Consider the following 23853-nt stretch of genomic DNA (forward strand, 5'->3'; position numbering starts at 1 on the left):
AACAGCTGATTGATGTAAACAACTCTTTGAAAAATAAAATTTTTGTCATTTTGGTAATTTCGGATTTGCAAACATGAGGCGTTTTCCATCGTGCAGCGGGAGTAGTTCGGAACAGTTCCGAAGCGTGTAGTTTGTTTTGAAAACATTCCAGCACTGTTCTACGGACTTGCAATTAATCTATGCGACTGTTGCAATGAGGAAATCTCTCAAAAACGACGCTAAAACCTGCGAAACGCGTCTGGTTTAGATCGTTTTACATAATTGACTTTATTCTGTGATCTGTCACTTGGATTAAATTCTAACCTATTTCATGTTCCTTAATATAAACAAATATTTCCCGCTCTTTCATTCAAGTAATTAAGTTTTTTTGTATTAAGTGAGTTTTTTACTTAATTTTTTTCTCACTTCAGTAGCTCTCTTATCGTGATCGATTTGATTAAGAAATCGGAGCGTTTCTATTATTGAAGAAATTAAATAAACATGGTATCAAATGACCAGAAAGTAAACCTCCCTTGGTATGTGTACTATGACCAGTTTACCCTCAAAACTAGAGTTGTAACATTTTATACTAGAGTTTCTACATTAACATTTTTAGGGTTGAAAAGTATAGACCTCGCACTTTAGAAGATCTTGTCTCACATGATGATATTATAAACACAGGTACTTAAAGTGTCCTTAAATAGTACAATATGTATTACTTCACTAAAGTTCTTGAAAATTTCAGTTTTTTTATACAGAGCCTTTCAATAGCGTTAACCTTTGATGGCTCAAAAACTACTAGTGTTAAGCATTTAATTAAGGTATTGATCTTCTAATGGATAAAAGAACCTATTTTAACTTGGTATAGAGGTTAGGCAAAATGTAATTTAACTAAACATTCGTGATTTTCTTGAACAATATAACTATACTTTCATTTCTAGTATACCACTTTAAACAAGGAATTGCCCATTTAATATTGTTTCAGAGGCACCTTTCTAGCCCATATCCTATGTTTACCTAACAGGAAATATGTACATACCTAGTTTAATCAATTATATACATATATATGTAGAGCATGCATAACGCATACCTTCCATACTTAATTTAATTTCCAGCTAAAAGACAGGCAAATTCAAAATCAAAAAGTTCTTATATCTTCCTCAATTTCAATGAAATTTTTTAAAGATGATTTTCTGGTTAAATTTTAAAAAACATGTTAGTTTTACAAGTTATATATAATTTTATCAGTTAGAACATCATTTTTAATTATCTGTTAATTGGTTTTGATTTCGTTAACGGTGTCATCTATTTCAATAATTTTTTTATTTTGGTTGATTAAAGTTGAAAGTGAAGTTTAATGTAATGTTTAGATCGTTTTTGTTCAGTTTTTCAACTGACTGAACCAACTGAAGACATGCGAACAATTTTTCAATTTATGTTATGACAACAAAGCTTTTGATTTAAATCACAATCTAAAAAAATGTATTTAAATAAGGACCATTCTGTTGTATACACCATAGAGCTTTTTTTAATAGCATTTCTATACTTAGCAATTTCATAGCACATGGTTAAACAACTTCTCTTAATATTTTCGGATGTAAAATGACTCCTTAAAATATGCCTTTTTATTGCATTTACACCTTGTATATTGTATTGGTTGAGACTATCGAGAAATCCTTGACACTAAGGGTTTTAGAGCTGACATTGGCGTACGAATTTCGTAAAGTAAAAATGTAAAATATAAAACCCCAATCTCTTAACTTTTAGTTAGCAAATTTATCAGAGAAGACCAAGTACCACATCTTTTATTCTATGGTCCACCAGGAACTGGAAAAACGAGTACAATATTGGCATGTGCGCGACAGCTTTACACACCAAATCAATTTTCTTCAATGGTAAAAACATGACCTTTATAATCTTTCCAAATTAAGTCCTCACAATGGGACTTGTGACAGACTTGCCATAATAATTGATTTGGAGTCCTCAGAGCTCTCTTTTTTTTAAAGTAAATCATATGTCTCTGTTTCTGCATTATTAGGTATTAGAGTTGAATGCTTCCGACGATAGGGGTATAGGCATTGTAAGAGGGCAAATATTAACTTTTGCTAGTACTAGAACTATTTTTAAGAGTCGATTTAAATTGATTATATTAGATGAAGCTGATGCTATGACTATGGATGCTCAAAATGCTTTAAGAAGAAGTAAGATTGATTTTACAAAGTTTCCTTTTTTGAAACATATTATTCTAGTTATTGAAAAATACACTGAAAACATCAGATTCTGTATAATTTGCAACTATTTGAGCAAGATCATACCTGCGTTACAATCAAGGTGCACAAGGTTTCGATTCGGTCCTTTAGCGCCAGAACAAATAATGCCCAGATTGAATTATGTGATTGATGAAGAGAGGTAAGTTAAATTTAATAAATTTATGATTTATCGGCAACAATCAAATATGGATAAAATCTGAGCAAAAATATGCTTTTTACTTTTCAGAGTTCAAATATCTGAAGATGGTAAGAATGCCCTAATAACTCTAGCAAAGGGCGATATGCGTAAGGTGCTTAACGTGCTTCAAAGCACTTGGTTGGCTTTCAAAGACGTCACTGAAGATACGGTTTACACTTGTGTGGGCCATCCGTTGAGGAGGGATATTGAGAATATCGTTAAATGGCTTCTAAATGATGATATAAAGACTACGTATAAAAGTATTTTTCTTTCGTTTTCTTTATTAGATTTTAGTAATGATAATGAAGATATGATTTTCTAGATATCCAGGAGTTAAAAACCCTAAAAGGTTTAGCTCTGACTGACATATTAACTGAGGTGCACAACTTTGTGCTGAGAAGTGAGTGTTTCAAAATATTGTTTTCATTTTCCTTATTGAAATACATTTTTAGTTGAATTTCCATTCGAAACATTGATACGACTTTTGGATAAAATGGCTGAAGTTGAGTATAGACTATCACAAGGGGCGAATGAAAATATCCAGTTAACAGGCCTAATCTCATCCCTTCAGTTCGCTAAACATATTAAGCCGCCTGAATAAATTTAACTAATAACATGGTTTTTGCATAAATAAATTATTCCATTAATATGTAAAGGTCTTTCTGTGTACCGAAAACTCCCTACTCCCTTGTTTTCCTGTGCAGCATGTATATAATATTCCAAATGCATGTTTTTTTTGTGATCTATGGGATAAATAAAAACCTACGAACAGGATGGTGTCACAGTGTGGCAAAGTGCTATATCTTCCTTATTTTGTTCTACTTGACCAATTTTTCCTACGAACGCCATAAGGGCATAACAGGTGTATTATTAAAAAAATATTTTTGACCATATAGGGTGTTGTGTGAATTGTGGGCACAATTTAAGTTTTTTTTATGGAGTGCTTGTATATTATTCCACATTAGAACTCCTTGTGAAATTTTCTACAGGGGAAAGTTATATATTTCTAGAATGGCTTTAGTAAACTACCGAATTTTCTAATCTGATTATTAGTGATTCAGGAATCAGTGATGATAAATGCAATGTTGCGACGTTTACTACAGTTTCTTTTAATCATAGACTTCACAACTGCGTTTTAAAATTTCGAAAATTACAAATTATTCCAAAAATAACGATTTTCCCTTAAATAATTTATATTTGTTATCTTGGAGGCATGATAAAAAATTCAATAACAGAGGTAATAATGATTATAAATAGTTCACGATAAATATTGCATACTTCCTCTTTTTAGCTCTTGTTGAACGTTCAGAATCAATATCTTCAGGTAAATTTACATTCTCAATTTACTTAAATTTAAAACGCAGTTTTGCTGGGCACAACACCTAGCAAGTTTGCGTTTTGCATTAATTTTTCTAAGTGTGGTTTGACAAATACAATAAATACTGAAAAATAATTATTAATTTAAAAGTTGGCAAACCCAAAGTTTTATGGCTTACCGTTTTAAAAATAATGAAAAAAGTTATAAATTGATGTACTTCGATTGTTGTTGTTGCAACATAGTACAAAATAACTATGTATCAGTACAGTTTCGAATAAAAAGTAATACGTTAAAGATAATTAAATGTCTATCTGTGATAATGCCAGTAAGCTTTTTATGAGACGCAATTTATACCATTAATTTTTAATCCGTATGTATTTACTCTTTTTATACTACATTCGATTGCCCGTTTTTTGTTTCCCCCTATTTGAAAAAATTCGTCTAAATACCTATTTATGATTTCAGGTATATATAGAATCGGTATTAATAGTTTGTTAATTTCCGTATGTTTATCATTAAAAACGAAATAGATATTTATATCTGTTAGCTCTTTATTTTTCAAATATCTTTCCCACGATCAGGCTGTTTAAGGTCATTTTTCAAGCACCTATGTACATATTCGTGAGCTGAAAGAGTACAGGGTGGCCGTTCTTTTTTGTTGCAGGACTTTAACCAGGGATTTTACGCCCAAAAATAGTACTAGTTCGCATAGACAATATTTGCAAAACGCTTTGTCGCTGAATTACACAAAATTTTATTTCACAAGTGATTCAGTTTTTTAGATATTACATTACGATTTTGACCGTGCCCTTTTGTTTAGAATTTACAGGAATGCCATTTACAAATAGTTGTCGATTTGTACAAGGTGAAATTTTTTCGGAGGTCACGATCCTTCTTACTACCTCTAACACAGGGAGTAGCAAAGTGGTTCAATCGATGGACTGGCGGACGCCACTGACCGCCTTTACCGTTTTTTACCGTTTTCTAGCCATTGGCAAAAGTAAGAAGTGCGATGTTTCTTACAGTGGGCCTAAAATTCGACTTACATCTATTGAAATCTTGGAACTATAACAGTTACGAGGTTTGTTAAATGGGCAAGTTGTAGGAAATCATGTTAGAGACGTAACGGCCTGAACCTAATTGCTCAGATTTTTGAGAAATTTTCAGATAATCATAATTGAGTGTTCCAAAAATTCGTTATAAGTGCTTTATTTTAGAAGATTTCGAAATCCGTAAAACTCCTTTGAGTCGAACACGCGTGCGAAGTTGAAATTTAAAAGACAACATTTTGGTTGCCTGGAACCATCATCAACTTTTATTGTTCTTGTGGCAGCTTCATTAGATTTTTTCGTTTCCAGAAGGAGTTAAACGACCTTTCTATGTGTCAGATTACGAAAAGACGTGTAAATAATTTTCTGATGTAAAGTAACTTTATGGTAAAGTCCCGATGTACTTTCTAAAGCAATGGAAAATATTAGATCCATTAAGGTGCCCGTAGACCTATTACTACCGGTCAGAAAATCGTACTAAAACGATTCGCAAATCTTTTTGAGTAACTTATACTAGAAATTTAAATTTGATATGAATTTTCTGTTCAGAAATATAATATCATAAAATATCATCCAGAAATTTACATCTCGCTTCCACAGCTTATAAAATCAGGGCTTTGATACGTTGGAACAAGTCTCATATTTCATTGTGACAGTGTGCATGAGTATTCACCAATTAGGGTCACAGTATTTTTTTGAAGGTCTGCTGGAGAATTTTCTTACAACATTTATTAAATTGCAATGAAACGATCAATGATCTACAAGAACTGGATGTAGTAAACATTTGTCGGCATTCCACTGTAAGTTAGGGGCTTTTTTCAATTGGAAAACGGCCGTAGATTAGTGTAAAACTGTTCAAAAAGGTTCTCTTGTGTCCAGTTCTTCTAGATTATTGGTAACGACATTGTAACGTAAGAGAAACCTGTTATGACAATCTAATGAAAACTACAACAAAACGTTGCTAGCATACTGTGTTAAATGTATATTTAAAATTTAAGTTTTAATTTAATTAATTTTAATTTTGATGAACTTTGTGTCGAGAGCTTGTGGCAAAAATTAGTCTTATTGCGAAGCGACATATGGACAGTGAAAAAAATTGACCAACATTTCAGAAGTCCAATTCTGCCTATAATATTGGGCGTTTGTTACCTAAGGCTTAGGACGTAATCGAGTAATTTTGGAAATAGTACCTAATATTTATCACGTACATGTAATGAGTTTTATTGCTAGGTAAATTACTGCCTACGTAGATAATCTGAAAATTAACAAAAATAGTAAATTTTGTGGATTTAGATAATTAATAAATTTAAAGGAATGATCTGCGCGTTACCTAATTGATGATTTAGCTTAATCACTATTTAATTATTAAGTCATAAGTAAACTTACTTAAATATATTTAATACTGTTAAGTTTGATTATAATATTTTATGTTTTTTTTTTTACCATCCGTAAACTCTGCTCAATAAAACTCTATATCAAAATGCTTATCTATCAGTTAAGATACGAAATAATTTTTTTAGTTGAAATTCATTTAAACCTCGCGAATATTTGATTGATACATATTTTTCTATCGTCTTTAAAGAACTAGCACGGTAAGAAACACATTTCCTGCAGTAAAGTGAGAAAGAAGTTAAGTTTGTATTACTGCTGTGTCCATTTCTACAAAGAGGGATTAAGGGAGAGAGAGAGAGAGAGAGAGAGGTAAAATTTGATTATAAAGTATATTGCAGTATTACTTGTACTTGCCGGGCAATTATTTCTACTTAACTCTGCTAATATTGGCGGTTAAAAAGTTTATAAGAGCCAAAAAAATGGAAGCAAGCAGCTCGACTGCTTACGGCTTTATTCAAATGGAATTATGCCTTCAAGCACTCCATATTCTGTTAATTCCTCTAAGGCGTTGTAGTATGCTTTTGAATATTTAAGAATATATTAAGAATATTAAGAAGTCCTCAGAGGACGGTGATTTTAGTAAAAATCGCGATTTAGTTTTCGTCCTGTGCGCATTTTAAGACTATTTTGAACGAAATTGTCAGCTGCGATTTTTAAAACGGAATTGCCCATTTTTCGGCGTATAATTGAATATTGACTGCTACAGCCAAACTTGACCGTTTTCGAACTATTCAAGTAGGAAATGATTTATTTAGGAAAAATCAGCTCAAAAACTGCATGCAGATTATAGTTTTTTTGTACTCTTGATGGCGTGGTACCAGAAACGGGTTGCAGGACCGCTACACCGGAGCCCCTTGAATTTTACCTTCGTCGTAAACATTTTTTTAAATTTTAATTTTTTTTAATAACTCGGAAAGTGAATCGAATTTTTAAAATTTTAAAACGACAAGTTTGTGAATTCTTAATTGGGCAAACGAGTTCCTAGTTCATCAGCCTCCTTTCTTCTATGTTTGTACAGATCTCCACGGTTGGGCTCCCGGAAAGGCCACTCTGTATATGCACTTTATAAGGGCCATTGTCACGTACATCATCTGGTCTAGTTCGGACTGACGGGACAATGGGTTACCTTATGAGTATGAAGCTTATGTCTTAATATTAGTACCATCGTCATGGTCAATGGAATATCCTAGAAAAGATCGAAGTCCGTCACTGGATTATGCTTCGAAAAGTATCTAATATAAGACATTATTTCTTTTTCGTTTTAATGGAATAATCCCCCTCTTTTCCTCCTAGTGCCCGGCAGTTTATCGAATTAAATTGAGCTTTTTATTATTTTTTTTATATTCCACAGTTTAACCATTGTTATCGATAACTGATCCATATGTGGAACTTTGGTTGACAAGCTAAGTAAGTAACATTTGGCCCGCTTAAGAAGTACCAAAAAGCTTGATCTTGGTTTCTTTTATGCAGGTTTAGTTTAAACATATGGATCGTTTTGGGCATGCACCTGAGCCAAAATCAACGCAATTGAAAGACATGTCGACAGAGGATGACCGCCTTTATAAGGGTGATTTGTATGATGTTGTTGGTTTCAAAAATAATGCGCATGGGATACAGTTTCAATTAAATCTGCTAACTTTATATGCATACAGGGCGCACATGATGTGTCACAATTACAGTTATAGACTGGCCACTGAAATGAAGAACGCTTCAAAGTTTGATGATATAGTGATCGGCCACAAAAGGATCAATGCTAGCAATGGGAAAAAGGGGGACGATTGGGTGTGGCATCTGATACAATGCAAACATAAGGAAAACATAAATCTTGATCCTTCATCTTCAAGAAAAACGTGCGAGAATATATTTAACGAATTATTTACATACTGGGAAGCCTTTTGTAGCATAAAATCAGATAAGGGATTTAAAAATGCCGATGTTGAGGTAATTTTATGTACCAACGCAAAAATCAACGAAGCTTTTAAACCGTATTTTGAAGAAAAAACAGTTCAAGAATCTGACCTATTGGCATTACCGTCCAAACACGGCATTGATGTGAAAAAATATTCTTTAAATCCGAAGTGTAGGAGTAAATTGGAAGAGCAATTCGAATTATTTTGTAAGAAAAAAGCCGGCAAAGTTCTTAAGGAGAAACGAGCTTTGATAAATTCGTTGCTAGACAAATTCATTGAGACATTCATTTACCTCACTAATTACCCTAGTCACGATAAACTTCAGGAGTTAATTCAAGCGGAAATTGCTTTAAATGTCGGTTCTATAGATTCGGGGATGCTCACGGCATTATTTGCCCACGATATGCTTTTGTGGTTTGTGAGCAAGAACGCCGAGAATAAAGCTCCCTTGCTCGAAATAGAAAAAGAAAAATATTCTTTTAAGAAGTTCGAAATTTACTTGAGCCAAATAAAAATGACCGAACTGAGTTTGAAATTTTCTAGGGACCTCAGATTTCCGAAAATCGAGTTTAACATATCAGAAGAGATCGAGCTTTTCCTGGATCCGAAAAATGTCAAAATTTCAGTTTTGTATATTTCCTCTGAGAATCCCTTGTTACGTGCATTAGAAGTCAACCAATACCTGCGAAGAGCAAGCGGATCGAACGATTTTAAGTTTAAAGATGACGTAATATTTTTACCGTTTAAGCAATTGTGCTATGAGTGGATACCAAAATTACTAACCGAAACGTTTACGGCGTCCAAATTTCAAAATTTATTGATTCTCAGAGATGACGGTCAAGAACTGGACAGTCGTATAATAGGCGACACTACGAGACAGGTGTTGAATATAATAATAAAACACAAGAATACGTCTAAAAATAAGGATGAAAAGAGAATAAAAAAAGTGCTGTTTGTCACCAATCGAAAAAACGAAGAATTAAATAACATTTTGCAGTCACAAATCGAATCTCTCAATATAAAATGTAAAATTGTGAATGCGGACGATAAAGTCCACCTCAACTTGACTGGGGAAAGTTTGGAGAAAATTTTGCAGGAAAAGATCACCTTTCAAGGAAATCCAGACGTTCGTTTAAAGGAGGTCATAAATCGCGAGGCTGCAGTCTCGTGCCTTGATGCGAATGTTTTAGAGCAACATATAATCAATAACATTCGGATTCTTATCGACAATCCGTTGCCAAACTATAACAGACGAAACTCCATGAAGCGATCTATACGTTATAGGGGAGCAGGGGAGCATTTGAACGAAGCGAAAACCCTCGACGAAGAATTCATTACAACGGACCAGTTCTTTCAACGAGAGGGAAGATTCCTTCTAACAGCCGAGTCAGGATTTGGTAAAACCGATTTTTTTTCATATCTTCATGAAGCTTTTAAAAAATCCAACCCGAACTGGTGGATAGTGCGTATCAACTTAAACGAACATGGTAAATTTCTGCAGCAAATCAATGTTGAGAGAGACGACAAAGAACCAGCTATCAGTCTTCTGTCAGATATGCTTGGACACAACGCTTTTACGAGAAAACTTTTCCTGTTGGCTCTGACCGATGCTAAAGACGAAACGAAGAAATATCCAAAGATAGTTTTATTTTGCGACGACTTGGATGTGGTGAATCCAAAATACTATGATAAAACTTTGACGTTTTTAGAAGCTGTGTCTGGACAGGACCTTCATCAGCTATGGGTGGCTGCGTCCCCTCACGAAGAAGAACTTGTTAAACAGAAATTGATGGTCTCCGCTGTTTTGCATTTAGATAAAATTGCAACATCCGAGGGATTGAAATATGTCAACGACTTGTGCAGAAATAGGAAGAAAAGTTTTAAAGATATCGACGAGAGTATATGTTCGGTTTTGAGCTTTCCTGCGCTTTTGGACAGTCCCGAGAACGTCAAGGTGCTAGTTGAAGTTCTATGTGAAAGCGATGGCTTTTCGGAAGACGTCTCCTGTTTCAAAGCCAAGTTCATCGATAAAAAGCTTGAATGTTTTATAAGAAAATTTTTTTCCAACGATGTTAAGGCCGTGGATGCGTTGATTCGCGCCCGCGTGAAAGAAGATCTAATTTCAATCCACAAGCAAATAGCCGAAAATCCAAATATTCCTGGTAATTCCACTTTGACGCAAATAGTAACTTTAGCGGGACTCGCTAAGTTGAATGGTTCCAAAATTGAGTTTATTTGTCCAGGTATTGCTGAAATTTTCAACGATAATTTTTAACGTTAACACCTAATTCTCGCCAGGATTGTTCTTTTAGCCCTTCACTTTGAACATTTCCCTCAAATGTTTTTTCACCCTTCAAATGTGTCCCAAACCACCACCATATCGCCGAGTCATTCGCGGGCTTATGGCCTTCAAATATACCTCCACACGATCGAAAAAGTTCATTTCAGCTGCACTATCGGCAAAAAGTGGAGGAGCAATTCAGAATTTTCGAATACTCTACAAAAAACGATTTAAAGACTTAATCGTCCAGTATGCACAATTGATTTCAGCTTGTAAACAACATTCCTGTATATAAACATTTTTGTTTTTTAATAGTTTTTTTTGCCAAGAGAGAACAATTGATAAATCCAGTGTGGCAAAAAGTAGAGAAACATTTATTAATAACCTTACACAATGACACAACGACCAAGTTGCAAATTCTCTAGTTTTCATCACGTCAACGCCTCAAGATCTCACTGACCTGACCAGGCTGTCGATGTACTTGGGAGTTACAGAAACCCATGTTTCTTGCACATGCAAAGACCAGTTCGTATTGATTTTTAAATTTTCCCAGTTGTAACTGGGACAACTGCGCATCTAACCGATTTTGAAAATCTCCAAAACATATTTAAAAATTTTTGGGGAACTTCAAATTTAGTAATTAAATCCTGATTTTTCCTACTTCGACCGACTTCATACGTCATGTCCTTTCTCGGCTGCTGTCCGATAAGTTTCCGCCATTGTCGATTGGTCGATCCAATTTTTCACTGTTCGAAATGGAACAGAAGACCTTTAGGTAATACAGGGTCAATGATTAGGTTCTACAAAAACCGTCTGCCTATTAATCAATTCAAAATAAATAAAAATGCCCTCTACTAACATAACGAGCACCGCGGATTGCATACTCACTAATGCTACTAGTCCCAATGACGAGCACGTGTACATGCACGCACGTTGTATAATTACATGCATGTGGAAAATTCATTTTCCACATACATTTTTCCGATCGCAAAGCACCCGTCCACTTTCAGCACTGAGTTGCATGTTGTGCACCTAGGGTCTGTCGAATTCGAATAGAACTGACTAATAGCGGCACTTCAAAGGATTAACAACAATTAAATTGGGACGTTATCAGGGAGTTTTATTTTATAAAAATAGACATATTTTAATAATAGTAAGTGGAGCGACAAAACTTGAATTTTCTTGCAGGAGGTACCGCAGTGACCCCGAATCAGGTAGGTCCACCCGTGTCAATTTGGATTGTCCAATAATACCAACTCGAAAGGAATATTATGATTATTTCCCTTTTTCGATTTGCAACAAAAGGCTTTCACGGTTCACTTTTTAACTGGGTTATGTTAAATGAATAGGTGTTTAATTTTGCTGTGAGTTCCATTCCTTACATTACACACATGTACATACATATTATCCAAACAGAGCGCACCAACTTTTCCGATTGTCTCTGTTTAATTTTTCCTTAATAGGACAAACTGTAGGAGGTAACTTTCGGCTCTATTGTCGTATGTCGGCGCTCTTTTTGGAGGTCCTAATTCGCTGAGAGTTGTTAGCTGTAGTTATTATCAAAGTTCAAATTCCGGGGTTAAGCACCTGATTTAATGCACAATGCTGTATTTCACGAAATTTTAATTTTAACTAATCTCAAAGGATGAAATGTGAACGCACAACCGGCCCTTAGAAGTTAGTTTTTACATATGTACATGCGTAGGTGAAAATGAATTTTTAATTAACATTACAAATATCTATAAATTTTTGTAAGGAATTGAATCGAATGGCGCGTCAACGTCTTATTGCTCTGTTTTATTGAGAAGAGATTAAATGCGTATCAACTCACTTTTATACTTGACACGTCCATCTAAGTCTTCATATACCATAAAAAGGTTATATGGGTGGCACTGTCGCGTAAATAACTTGAGCGCAAAGGGCTTATTCATAGGGAATACATCGTGGGTTTGTTCATTTGCCACTACGAATTTAATAGTTTTTACTATTTAACATACCAAAGTTAATTTCACATGCGTCCCATATTTTTCCATTTTTGGTAGACAAAACGGCCCACTGTAATCCTGTTTTACTGTAGTTTAAGGAAATAATAAATGCGTTAACATTATTGCCGTTTCATGTTGTCGCCTTCTCATTGTAGTATGTAATGGCTTCTCCGACTTGCGCAGAAAACCGCTCCTACGTGGTACTTTAGCACTTGAGCCTCTTTGATAGCTCAAGTGCGCTCATTTCTCTAACTTCCGATTATTCTGATATCATTCACCTTTATTTTTTATTCGAAGCTTCGATACAGAGTTAAGCATATGATCCGGAACGGCTCAATTAGCGAATAAAAGAAGTTAGAAGACGTTGGGCTAACAAAAGGACGAAGGACGAGAGAGATCCTTTATTCCGAGTAAGTATATCAGTTTTTTTAAATAGAATTATCAATGAATCTGCATATTTTAATGGTACGTGCCCATTATACCAATGCGATTAAGTATTAGGAGCAGTTTTCGCAGGATATTAGCTTTAATTAAAAAAGAACCATTAGGTGTCACGCGGACGCACTAAAAAATCCCGAAAATTTAAATTTTGGAAGTTAATACAGCGACATTGCTGTACAGTCTTCTACTCTTTGGTATGCAGGTTTGGGAGGATCTACTATCGGGAAATTTGGCGGGTCTGCGGCACTTTTTAACAAATTAACGAATTGTTAAATTTGTTTATTAGTCGCTATTTAAGCTCAATGTACATTAGCAAGACTAGCAAGGGTCTAGTACCAACACCAAGACCAAGGCCAAGGCTCTTCATAAAAGAATAAGGCCAAGTCTTGGTCTCGATACAATTTTGCTCTTCGCCAGTAAAAGGTGTGAAATTAAAGTGTTCTCCTTTCGCAACTAATTCGTTTGAGTGAAAACGATTCAAGATAAGATTACAGAACCTTGTATTTTTGAAATCAGGATGATGGGGCTCATTTAACAAAATAAAAATCGGATGTTCCATTACGAGAAACTGAAATAAAAAAACTTTTAGAATGTAAATTTAATTATTTTATGTATGTAGCAGTATAGTTAGTTAAGCATTACGCGTATTAATGAAATAAGATAACTAATAAGTTAAATTGTTAATGAAGGCGATGAAGAATCCAAACGGTTTGGCGCGTAAGAGATGTTAGCGCGTTAATACAATCAAAATAATACAGGGCCCATTAACGCACAAGTTCGTTATAATATAAGTTTCAAGGGACTGTACGCGTTAGTACGAATATTTTCTGTTATGGTTCTTGAGAAAAATCTATTCTCGCATTCAACGTAAATAAAATATACCAATTTAAAAGAAAGGCTTGATAGGGATGCACGAACGCAGCCTGTCATTCACGGAACTATCGCTAGAAGCATACGAGGTGCCAATTTCAGTTTCACTTAACATCAAGTCAATGTATTTAAATTAAGAATATATTTAAAATGAAAGGTCTCTTTAAATATCATCATATTTCAAATGCACTAGACCAGCAGTCACTCAGCATGGGATTTTGACGGTCTCAAGTCAATAAAATGATTACTTGATGCAAGTTAAAGCTTTATTTCAATGCGATATTGATGTATTAGAAACGTAGAAAACTACAATGAACAAATCGATTTTCTCAGCGGAAGAAAATGTATCATTTGCGGATATTTGAACCTAAAAACTTGCAATATGGTATTTTAGTAGTTAATTCAAGCGTTTACTCTATACTCTGTATGCGTCCGAGTGATATTTGCACATTTTTGCGTACTGAAAATACAATTCGTAGAATACAAATCAAGCACAAATTGGAAACCATACATTAAGGGGAAATAATGCATTAATAGCAGAAGACCTTGTTGATACTTAGTAGACAAAAAGTAAACTATAGTTTGTAGTTTGAATCTTCGCGTAAGTATCGAATTAGGTTGCACGTACGTGTCTAGGGTGTGTGGAGGGACAATAGTATTCACATAGCAAAGACAGAAATATAATATGCACGTCTCCTACAGACCATACAAACGAGTCAAAATTGATAATAGGAGTGTATACAGGTTGAATAAAAGTATGAACATATATCTTCGAGTTGGCTATTTGTTAGAACTTTAGCACGATCAAAAGCATGACAATATACCTTAATGATTTTACTGTGTTCTGTATAACTATAAACAGATTTCGTGATTGTGATTTAATTTTTCTGGTGTTTAATTCATAAATTAATAGTTCATTTCCCCATTCGTCATCTGCTTTTGTTATATCAGCTCTTTTTATTAGTTCCAAAAATATAACCTTTTTGAGACGGCACTGGTCATATCCTATGTCAACCTTGAATTTATTTGGCGCATGCGATTCGTACGTATTACGCACATGCGTAGACCCAAATTACAAACTATATCGGATACTCCCTGTGTTCGAAAATAGGTGTCCGATTTTTTTTTCAGAAATTAAGTTTGTTTTACTTTCAAATTTTGTGTTGGCCATAGTTTATTTCATAAATATGACAGAATACATAATGCGAGTAAGGGTATGATACGATTCTTCGACGTTTAATACACACCCTATTTTGCGCACATTTAAATCTGAAGTTTGAGGCACCGCAACAAGAAAAATATTGAAGCTAAGAGTGGAAACTGGGCCATCACCGAGACTGAAAAACCAAATCTGTCTAGTGTCATAAGAGATTCGTCAATAAGGGAAGTAATTGCAAATTATCCGAATTGAAAGAGGATCGATTGATCGAAACCGGCTACCGCTTAACCTGTCATATTGCATTAACCTTGGCCAAGAAACTAAAAACCAAATCACCAAAAAATGAAATGTGATTTGTGGGAGTATTTAGCGACGGAACAATTTAATAGACTGAGTATTTCATGTTTTAATTTACAGAAAAAAATTATATTTAAAAATTCAGGTTCACTGCCGAATTCTGACCGTTTTTGCAATCTAGCAGGCTGTAGATGAAACGTCATACCGCTCCCATCTTGAACACTAGACAATCAAAGAACAAATGCAGGTTTGATGTTTTGGCATTCCCTCTTCAAATTATTAATTTTCTGCAGTAATTTCTGCTAAAATCCGCTTTCTCACTTCAGAACTTTGCGATAATTAGTGGTAATAACTATAATAATTACTCAGTACTAACAATTAATCGTTAACATGCAGAACGATGACAAAACTAACGAGTCTTTTGCCTTGGTTTGCAATGAAACCGATAAGCTTTTGGCGTGTAAGGTGAGTTTCTATTTTAGTATATTTTCTACATAGCTTCGAACATTCAATTTAATACAGGTATTTAGAATATAGTTTGCAGTTTGGATGTTTCCACGTGTGTGATACATACGAATCGTATGAACTAAATTAATTCAAAGTTAACGTAAAATATGACCAGTGCCGTCTCAAAAAGGTTATATTTTTGGAAATAATAAAAAGAGCTGATATAACAAAAGCAGATGACGAATGGGGAAATGAACTATTAATTTATGAACTAAACACCAGAAAAATTAAATCACGAAATCTGTTTATAATTATACAGAACACAGTAAAATCATTAAAATATATTGACACGCGTCTGATCATACTAGAATTGTAACAAATAACCAACTCAAAGATTTACGTTCATACCACCATCTTTATTCAACTCGTATACACTGCCATTATCAATATTGACCCGTTAGTTCAGTCTGTAGAAAACATGCATTATATCTCTATCTTTGCTATTTGAACGTTATGTTCCGTCTACCCTAGGCACACATGTCCTACCTAATTCGATACAAATGCACAGATCCAAACTACAAACTATAGTATTGTAACTAATAAGTTTATTAATGAAGGCGATTAATAAATAAAATATTTTAATGCGTGGCACTGCACGTTTGTGTACTCGTATTTTCCTGACGACTTGAGATTGTATCTGGAAGATGGCCGTCATCTCTTGCGTTGTATGGTTAAGTTTTTTATTAATAAAGATACAATCTCCATTAAATGGGGAAACTTGGCCCTAGCTAAATGCCGATTTCATTGTTACTTTCAAAATTACGAAGCCTTTAAAGATTATGAAAAATGCGAAAACAACAAACGTTTCAACATGATTAAATCTTTCATAAACTATTTAGTATTCAACAAAATTGAACAAATGTTGATCTCTTGGTTGTGCAGATTTTTTTTACGTAGATAAATTGTATTTCTTCGTATTCAATATACGAACCGATTTACTTTTTCTGAATGGAAATTACGGTTATCAATGGATTCGTTAAAGTTGTACTTTTCCTTCAATGTGACGTCTGTGTACATGTATTTAAAATGGAAAATGTAATAATGTGTCCATGCAAAGTCATTTGATAACTTAGATAACAAATGAAACCGCTCGTAACGACAGCGGGTTTTTTCAACATATACAAGCCGCAGCTTCATTATGCTCATGCTTTTAAGTCTCTTATTGTTTGTTCGTTACACAATAACATTAAAGAAGAAAAAAATGCTATTTTATGTAACTTGGGTCATATTCCGTGTCCAAAAAAAGCACTCGTTATATAAAATTATGCATTCCCAAAATAGGTACGCTATAGCTATCTAGCTAACCAGTTTGAAAATGGTAAATTTCACGTAACGAGTGGGATTCTGTAGCACGAGCAAACTTGGTTGAGGAAAGGGAAAGTGCTCCTCGCTTGGTAGTGGTGAAGAGAGAAGAGATTTCGCCTATTCTGAAAAAATCATATTTATTTGAACGACCTGCAAAGCTTTATATTGTATCATATGGGAGAAATATGCATTACTTTTGATATCATACCTTGAGCAAAATTTGGACCTGCATTTATGTTTAAGTTAAAGACACATATGCTTTTTACATCACAATTCTGTAAACGAAATAATTACTTCATTCTTCACAATTGACATGATTGATTACAGAGCAGGGTCGTATGTGTGTTCTGTATCTAAGTGTCATGTATTCTTTTTCATTAATTTTAATTCAGAGAGGAAATTTTTTAATAAATCAACTTAGGTGTCGGAGAAATTCAAATTGTGAGCACGCGAATTCTGAGAGAAAGAAATTGCTTTTCTAATTCTTATGAGAACTATTTACTATCTCATACTGCGATAATGTCGAATAGTTATAGTAGAAATATTCTCTATGGTAGAACAAACGTTCCTTTGATACCTATTACAAGATTCATTTTATGCTCATAACAATGATATTTTTTGCATGTAGACCAGTAATGAAGAACAAATTCTCGAACAGGAACAATTGGTCGAAAATAAGAAAAACTTTTACCTTAAATTAATGCAATATAATGATAATCTAAATAAATCAATAGCCGAGAGACAAGCCGCTGTGCTTATGACTAACAACAGAGCAAGTTTTATCAATGAGGCGACTAGGAGTTGCAAAAACCGGTGCAAAGAAATGTGTCTGCCATACAATACATGTTATTCTCTCGTCAACGATGTCGAAAAAGACTTTTTATTTATCAGTAATAAATTAGTCAGCATTGGTAAGTGAACAGAGTGACCTATAATTAATTAATGACGCACTTCACATACATGGATCACAGTTATACTCAAAAGTTAATTATCAGCGAAAAACAGGTTCGGAAGTTTTAAAATTATAACTATTAAAAAGTCATTGTGAAAAAAACTCATTACTACATATAGGTCAGTGAAATTCCATATTTTCGATGAATAGAAAACTAATTTCCATTTACAGATTTTCTCTTTTAGACCTTCCAATTTAATTAATTATGGCCTATGTGAGGCAGTAATATGTATGTATACATGCAAATGTCTGTAAATCGACTCGTGAAATCACGTCGAAAGAATAAATCAATTTGATCGTTTAGTGCAATATATCGACAAAACAAAAAGCTCTGAGTTTTTAACTATAGGAGCAGATTCGCAGACAGCACCGTGTATACTAAGCATTCAAATTTAAGTAACATTTTCCACTAGATGAACACCTTTAATAATATTTAGTTTTGTGCGATATTTTGTTGCTTTTCCCAAATTACTCAGGAAAAGAAAAGAAAAGAAAATTTTTACATTAAAAATCTATGGTTCAGTTTCGTTTCGTTAATTATGGGACATCCTCTATCGGCGGAATATTAAATAAAATAATAGAAGTGTTGTGTGCTTTAGAAAATGTGATCGAAATTAAAATGGCAAGCTACGAACAGAAGATCGACAATTTCGAAGAATTGCAAAAAAACTTGATTGAGAAAAAGAATAAGAAGCTTCAGTCAATAGAGCTGGAGGAAAAGAAATTGAGAAAAGAAAATATTGCATTAGAGAGCAAGTTAAAACAACTGGAAAATGAATTCTCAGAAAATGATGATGACGATGACAGCAACGATCCGGAACAACTGCAAAAAGAACTCGACGAGTTGCAATCCAAATTAACAGTCTTAAATGAAGATTTCTTGAAAATTAACGAAGAAGAAAAAGCCTGCGATGCAGCTCTTGAACGTATTGAAAAGATGTATGATGGTACTGTTTTTGCCGATATGGAAAAAAAGTAAGTTTTCAATAATAAAAAAAACAAACAAAAAATCATCACATCAAATACATAAAAGTTTTTCTATTGCTCTTCGTTTCACTAAAAAAATGATATATTTACACAGTGTCACCAATATAGAGATGTCCATAGAGAGCATCTTGTTAACAGTAATTTTTCGTATTGGTTGATCAATATACTGGTCCTCAAATGAGTTTATATCCTAATTAAATTTAGGTGCCAGGTTAATATCAGGAATTATAAACTGTCTTTCAAAAGGACGCTCAAAATTCACTTTCCTGACATTTGTGAATAAAAGTCTTCCTTATTAAATTTCATTTAAAAATTCCTGAAATGCCAAAATCGTTGAGGAAAAAGGATTGCTTTGTTTAGGTATTTTGCAAAATTTAATTCAATCTTTTGAAAGAGTTTGTCCGAAACACGGATTTTCCGTGCTTACTTCTTTGCTAAATTTCCTATTAAAAGGCTTAAAAATCTCAAAAAACTGTCAACAATAGTTCAGTAACACATGATTGCAATTTTCTTTCAATTCTGAACTTTTTGACCAAATTAATTAAATTCTGAAAATGTTAAGTAGTAAAGGTACGTTAATTTCCTCACTAAATAAAATAAGAAGTTGTCACGTCAAAACAGGAAGTTTTGTGCCGTAGTTGAGATTGTGAGGGAGTTTATCCCGAGTAAAAAATATTATATTTTTTCACTAAATTATTCAAATTGAAAACACCCTGCGGTGATCACGAATTAGTACGTTGTAAAAGCTCTATTTAAATGACCAAATTGTCTTTGAGAAATCAACCAATTGTGAAACATGAACTCAATTTATAAACGCTTAGATATTTAACATATTCAACGTTTATAAAACTAAATCTTTTTAAGCGAGTTTTTTTACATTTTGCCATTATTGTTATTAGCATTATTATTATTATTTATTATTATTATTGTGGAAGAAATGTAGACCTTTGTAACCGTTTCAATGCTAGAAGTAGAACCTCTTTATTCTAGACTCTCTACCTATCTAGCCATCCATCTAACCTAAACTATATTTCTGTAAAAATATATTAAAATCACCTAAAACATAAAATGAGTACCTAATGTAAGGAATTGAGTCTACAGAGCGATATTGAAAAAGAATTTTCTAATATATTTTGCGAGACAATATATTAGACCTTTATATACAAATTTCTAAGAAAAAAATTAATAATTAGGAGAATGTCAGGTAATTAATTATAAAATCGTTTTAACTATTTACCTATATTGTCTAGGTCCTCACAGATTGATGCGGAAATTTCGCAACGAACTCATGACATAAAAGAACAACATGCCTTAAATACAGAATCAATGGTTTCTTATAATACTTTGAAAGAATACGAAAAGAAATTGGACCAAGAGTTGTCTGAGATATCAAAATTTTGTGAGGATCTGCAAAACCGTTACCAGAACGATATGTTAAAATTTGATCAAGAAATCGCAAGCATTCGGGTAGACATTGGGGAGAGAAGTAAGAAGTTCGATGAATTAAAACAGGAAGTGGATAGAAATTCTCAAGTGAGTTAATCTAAAAATAAATTGGGAAAAAGCATATTTTTATTGCAGCTACTGAGCGACAAAAACGAAGAACTTCAAATCACTTCTCGGGAAATCGAAGATTTCTCCACTGAGTTGCAAGAAGTAGAAAAAGATCTTGAATCGCTAGAAACCCTCGAGAACCTAATTCAACAGTTCAACGATATTTCCGCTGTAGTGAACGAACTCGAAGCTGAACAAGTTTCCCTTGGAAACTCGGCCAAGATAAAGGAACATGAAATTCAACAACTGGCCAATCAACTAGAGTCAACAAAATTCAAAGGGGAGCAGGAGATGGTTGCGTATGAAAATAATCATTTAAAGCAGAGACAAGAACTCGAGAAACAGCTCCATGAGATCATAACGAATAAAATCCAACTGGACATCAATCTCAAAATATTTGATCAGAACATTAACGAACTTGAAGAGAAAAAAAAATCATTATTAGAGACACTGGAGCAGCAAAAAAAACAAAATGACGAGCTGAATACAATCTATAATGGTGAGAAAGAGAATATGAGGGAGTTAGAACGAAATAAGAATCAAGAAATGAAACCTCACGCCTCGATTTATGCCAAGATAGTTGCAGCTCAGAAGCCAGATTTTGTTTTTCCAAAATTACCGTCATCAGGAGAACCATCCAGGAAGGTAATGAAGAAGTCTTCACTTCCTGCACCTGAGCGCAATTGGAATAGTGACAGTAGCATCGAAGGTGACCTTCAGCCCTTGAATGCGGTCCTGAAAAAAAAGCAGCAGAATCGGGTAAATTTCATAGTTTTTTCAATAATTTCCACCTTTTCTTTGGCAAAAATGTATACGGCTTCTACGTTTCGAAAGTGATACTTGAAATTTTCCAAACCATGAGACATACAGAGTGGAGTAAATTGTGGTAGGGTTAAGCGATTACGTCCTCAATAAACTGCAGGTTCGAAGTTAGGAAAGTAAATAATGGTGTCTACGATGTTCGAAAAATAACAACAGACCCATGAAATACCGTAATAAAAAAAAAATTATCTGTAGTAGCATCCGATACGTAGCAATGATTTATTATGGTACCATCATCATATAAAAATCTATACATCTCTTTAACATAAAAAAATAGTATAACATTTCAATTACCCTAGATATGGAATATAGATAAAGTTAATGAAAACCACTTCGTTCTAGTTCGAAAAAACATGCAAGGCATATGAAATCATCCTGTATGGGTCTTTTTCTGTAAATTAATAACTTCGTGTGGCTGCAATTGCATGTATTTTGGCGTTTTCAAGTTATGGATTGCTAATTTTTTCAAATTCTTTTCTGTTAACATTAGACATCGGTCAAATCTTATTACTACCTTCGCTAACCATCACTTTAACAGGAATTGCGAAAATCGTAACTAGAGTTAAACAGTTATCACATATCGTAACCATCTTACCGGGAAACCACGCATATGCGGTTGACTATGAAATTCATTATCAATTCGAGACCAATTATTATAGCGTCAAAATGCGGCTACAACTTCCAGGTTGAGCATTTTATGTATTTTTCAGATACTGTATATGTTTTGAACAAGCTTGCACAGTATTTTTGCATGAATTGCTTGAGGGAATGGTATAGCAGTATATTGAATGTCGAGTATGTCTCCGGACAGGTGAAACGATTCTTGCAAGAAAAAAGATTTTAATTAATTTTTTTTTGGGTTCAATCCTGTCTAGTTTAAGACTAATTTCTAACATCACTTTTGAAAGGTCAAGATTTGACTAGATAATTTGCAAAAAAACCTGTTGGTCCAAAGTAGCTTATACTGAGTAAAATTAATCTTTCAATTTTTTTAAGGTTGTTTCCCGTACCCAAATTAGCTAAGCGTTGCAAAATTTGGCGTAGGGATATAACTGTTGATTCTAGACCGCCTTTCTTAATAATAGGTTTCTACTGAATTTGCCATTTAAATGGCATGTTAAAGAGAAATGAGCTCTGTGTAAAACTGTCGACATATTCTTGTTTTTTAAAAATCGAACTTACATCAGAACAGTTTTTACCATTTGCAAGAGCCAGTTCACGTGTTCGGGTACCTGTGGTACGTTGGTTTTATTGCTAACGTGTTCGACAAAAATTGACGTCTACAGACAATTTCTCGTATAGCTTTTCTTCAAGCCAAGGGATCTCTCCGTCCCTTCGACTTTTCATTTAATAATCCTCGGATTTGAAACTTTTCCTTTTCTCTTTTTTTCAGGTGTCATCGTCCTCTCGGCATATTAAGTGACTTATTATCATCATCATCATCACTAGTTTATTTTCGCAGTTTGTCGTTTAATTTGTTTATAAAAATACTATCATTAAGTTAACATTTGACTCTAATATTACAATATAGTTAGTTATGCCATTCCGACTAATTAAATGTCCCACGTCGCCATGGATGTAGTCGTTGTTCGCCTGTATGAAAAAACGACAATAACAGTTTTTCTAATGCGAGAAATGAATGTGGTATGTGTTGAAAAATTCAGCAAATTACGTGAACGTTGACAGCCGAGTCAAAAGTTGATTTGATTTATCGTCTTACCTCGGCAGTAATATGAGAATTTCAATTTTTAGAGATGCTGGTTGTTCAAAGTTGACCGAAGAAATGCTATGATTAGTTTACACTGATAATGTAAGTGCATCATTAGTCTCAGAATTAGCGTGTACGAAGCTAACAGCATTCAATTCACTGAAACTGGTTTACGAAGATTAGGTCAGTAGCATACAGGATGTTCCAAATCCGATGTGCTATCATTGCTATTTCTTAAACGGCAGGAGTATGGTATATTCGTATGAGTGTATAAATTACTGAATCCGTCATGAAGGCGACATACAAGAGCATATAGAACGCTTTTAAATCAAAGGCCGATAAGATCAAACTATCCACATTTTGGAAAGTGATTCATAAGGCGCAAAATGTTTCATCCTGATCTTATGAGCGATTTCTCAAGACGTTTTCGCCACTTTGTTTCCTTTTTAGTTTTCAGCAGAGTTTATTACATTTGTACAAAAAACGAAGCTCAAGTTTTCCATTTGCTTATAACATAGACATTGAAACGTACCTGATAGAATATTTTGCAGGGTGTTTACATATTTCATGTAAGTATGAATGAAATTACCTTAAACATTACACATATAGGGTGCAAAAAAAATCACCGAAAATATATGCGTGCAGGAATTTTCAAATTTGTGCTTCAAATAGAAGCATTAAATATTGATTTTTCACATAATTTTCAGACACCTTGCAGGAGTCACTTCGATCGTAATTGCGCTCAAAATGGATTTGTAAGTCAATTGGGCACAAACTAGTTAGGAGAAATTGCGACTTTCTGCATACTGTGTGTAGAATAGCAGAAAGTTTTGATAAATAGTATTAACGAAGTGACGCAAAAAGCAAAAAAATCCGATACGGTTTTAAT

General features: G+C 33.8%; 3 protein-coding genes across 5 annotated transcripts; all 3 read left to right on the forward strand.

Moving 5' to 3' along the window:
* Positions 1–43: 43 nt before the first annotated feature.
* On the forward strand, positions 44–3076 carry RfC3 (replication factor C subunit RfC3). Its single transcript, XM_066296285.1, has 8 exons — positions 44–515; positions 596–660; positions 1747–1874; positions 2018–2180; positions 2229–2388; positions 2476–2687; positions 2750–2827; positions 2880–3076. The coding sequence occupies exons 1-8, from the start codon at positions 481–483 to the stop codon at positions 3026–3028; spliced, it is 990 nt and encodes a 329-aa protein (XP_066152382.1). The 5' UTR covers positions 44–480; the 3' UTR covers positions 3029–3076.
* A 4609-nt stretch (positions 3077–7685) lies between these two features.
* LOC136346714 (uncharacterized) lies at positions 7686–10428 on the forward strand. Its single transcript, XM_066296080.1, has 2 exons — positions 7686–10339; positions 10395–10428. Exons 1-2 carry the CDS (start codon positions 7723–7725, stop codon positions 10406–10408), a joined length of 2631 nt encoding a protein of 876 aa, XP_066152177.1. The 5' UTR covers positions 7686–7722; the 3' UTR covers positions 10409–10428.
* A 4637-nt stretch (positions 10429–15065) lies between these two features.
* On the forward strand, positions 15066–23148 carry LOC136346650 (uncharacterized protein MCAP_0864-like). Of its 3 annotated transcripts, none has more exons than XM_066295966.1 (6): positions 15066–15594; positions 17570–17852; positions 18493–18868; positions 20131–20413; positions 20462–21193; positions 23009–23148. In XM_066295966.1, exons 1-6 carry the CDS (start codon positions 15520–15522, stop codon positions 23060–23062), a joined length of 1803 nt encoding a protein of 600 aa, XP_066152063.1. In that variant the 5' UTR covers positions 15066–15519; the 3' UTR covers positions 23063–23148. The 3 variants fall into 3 exon arrangements, with proteins under 3 accessions (XP_066152063.1, XP_066152067.1, XP_066152062.1); XM_066295970.1 differs by lacking the exon at positions 23009–23148 and adding an exon at positions 22650–22985; XM_066295965.1 differs by lacking the exon at positions 23009–23148 and having other exon boundaries at positions 20462–21421.
* Positions 23149–23853: the final 705 nt, after the last annotated feature.

Source organism: Euwallacea fornicatus, chromosome 24 (assembly GCF_040115645.1).
Source record: "Euwallacea fornicatus isolate EFF26 chromosome 24, ASM4011564v1, whole genome shotgun sequence".
NCBI lineage: Eukaryota > Metazoa > Arthropoda > Insecta > Coleoptera > Curculionidae > Euwallacea > Euwallacea fornicatus.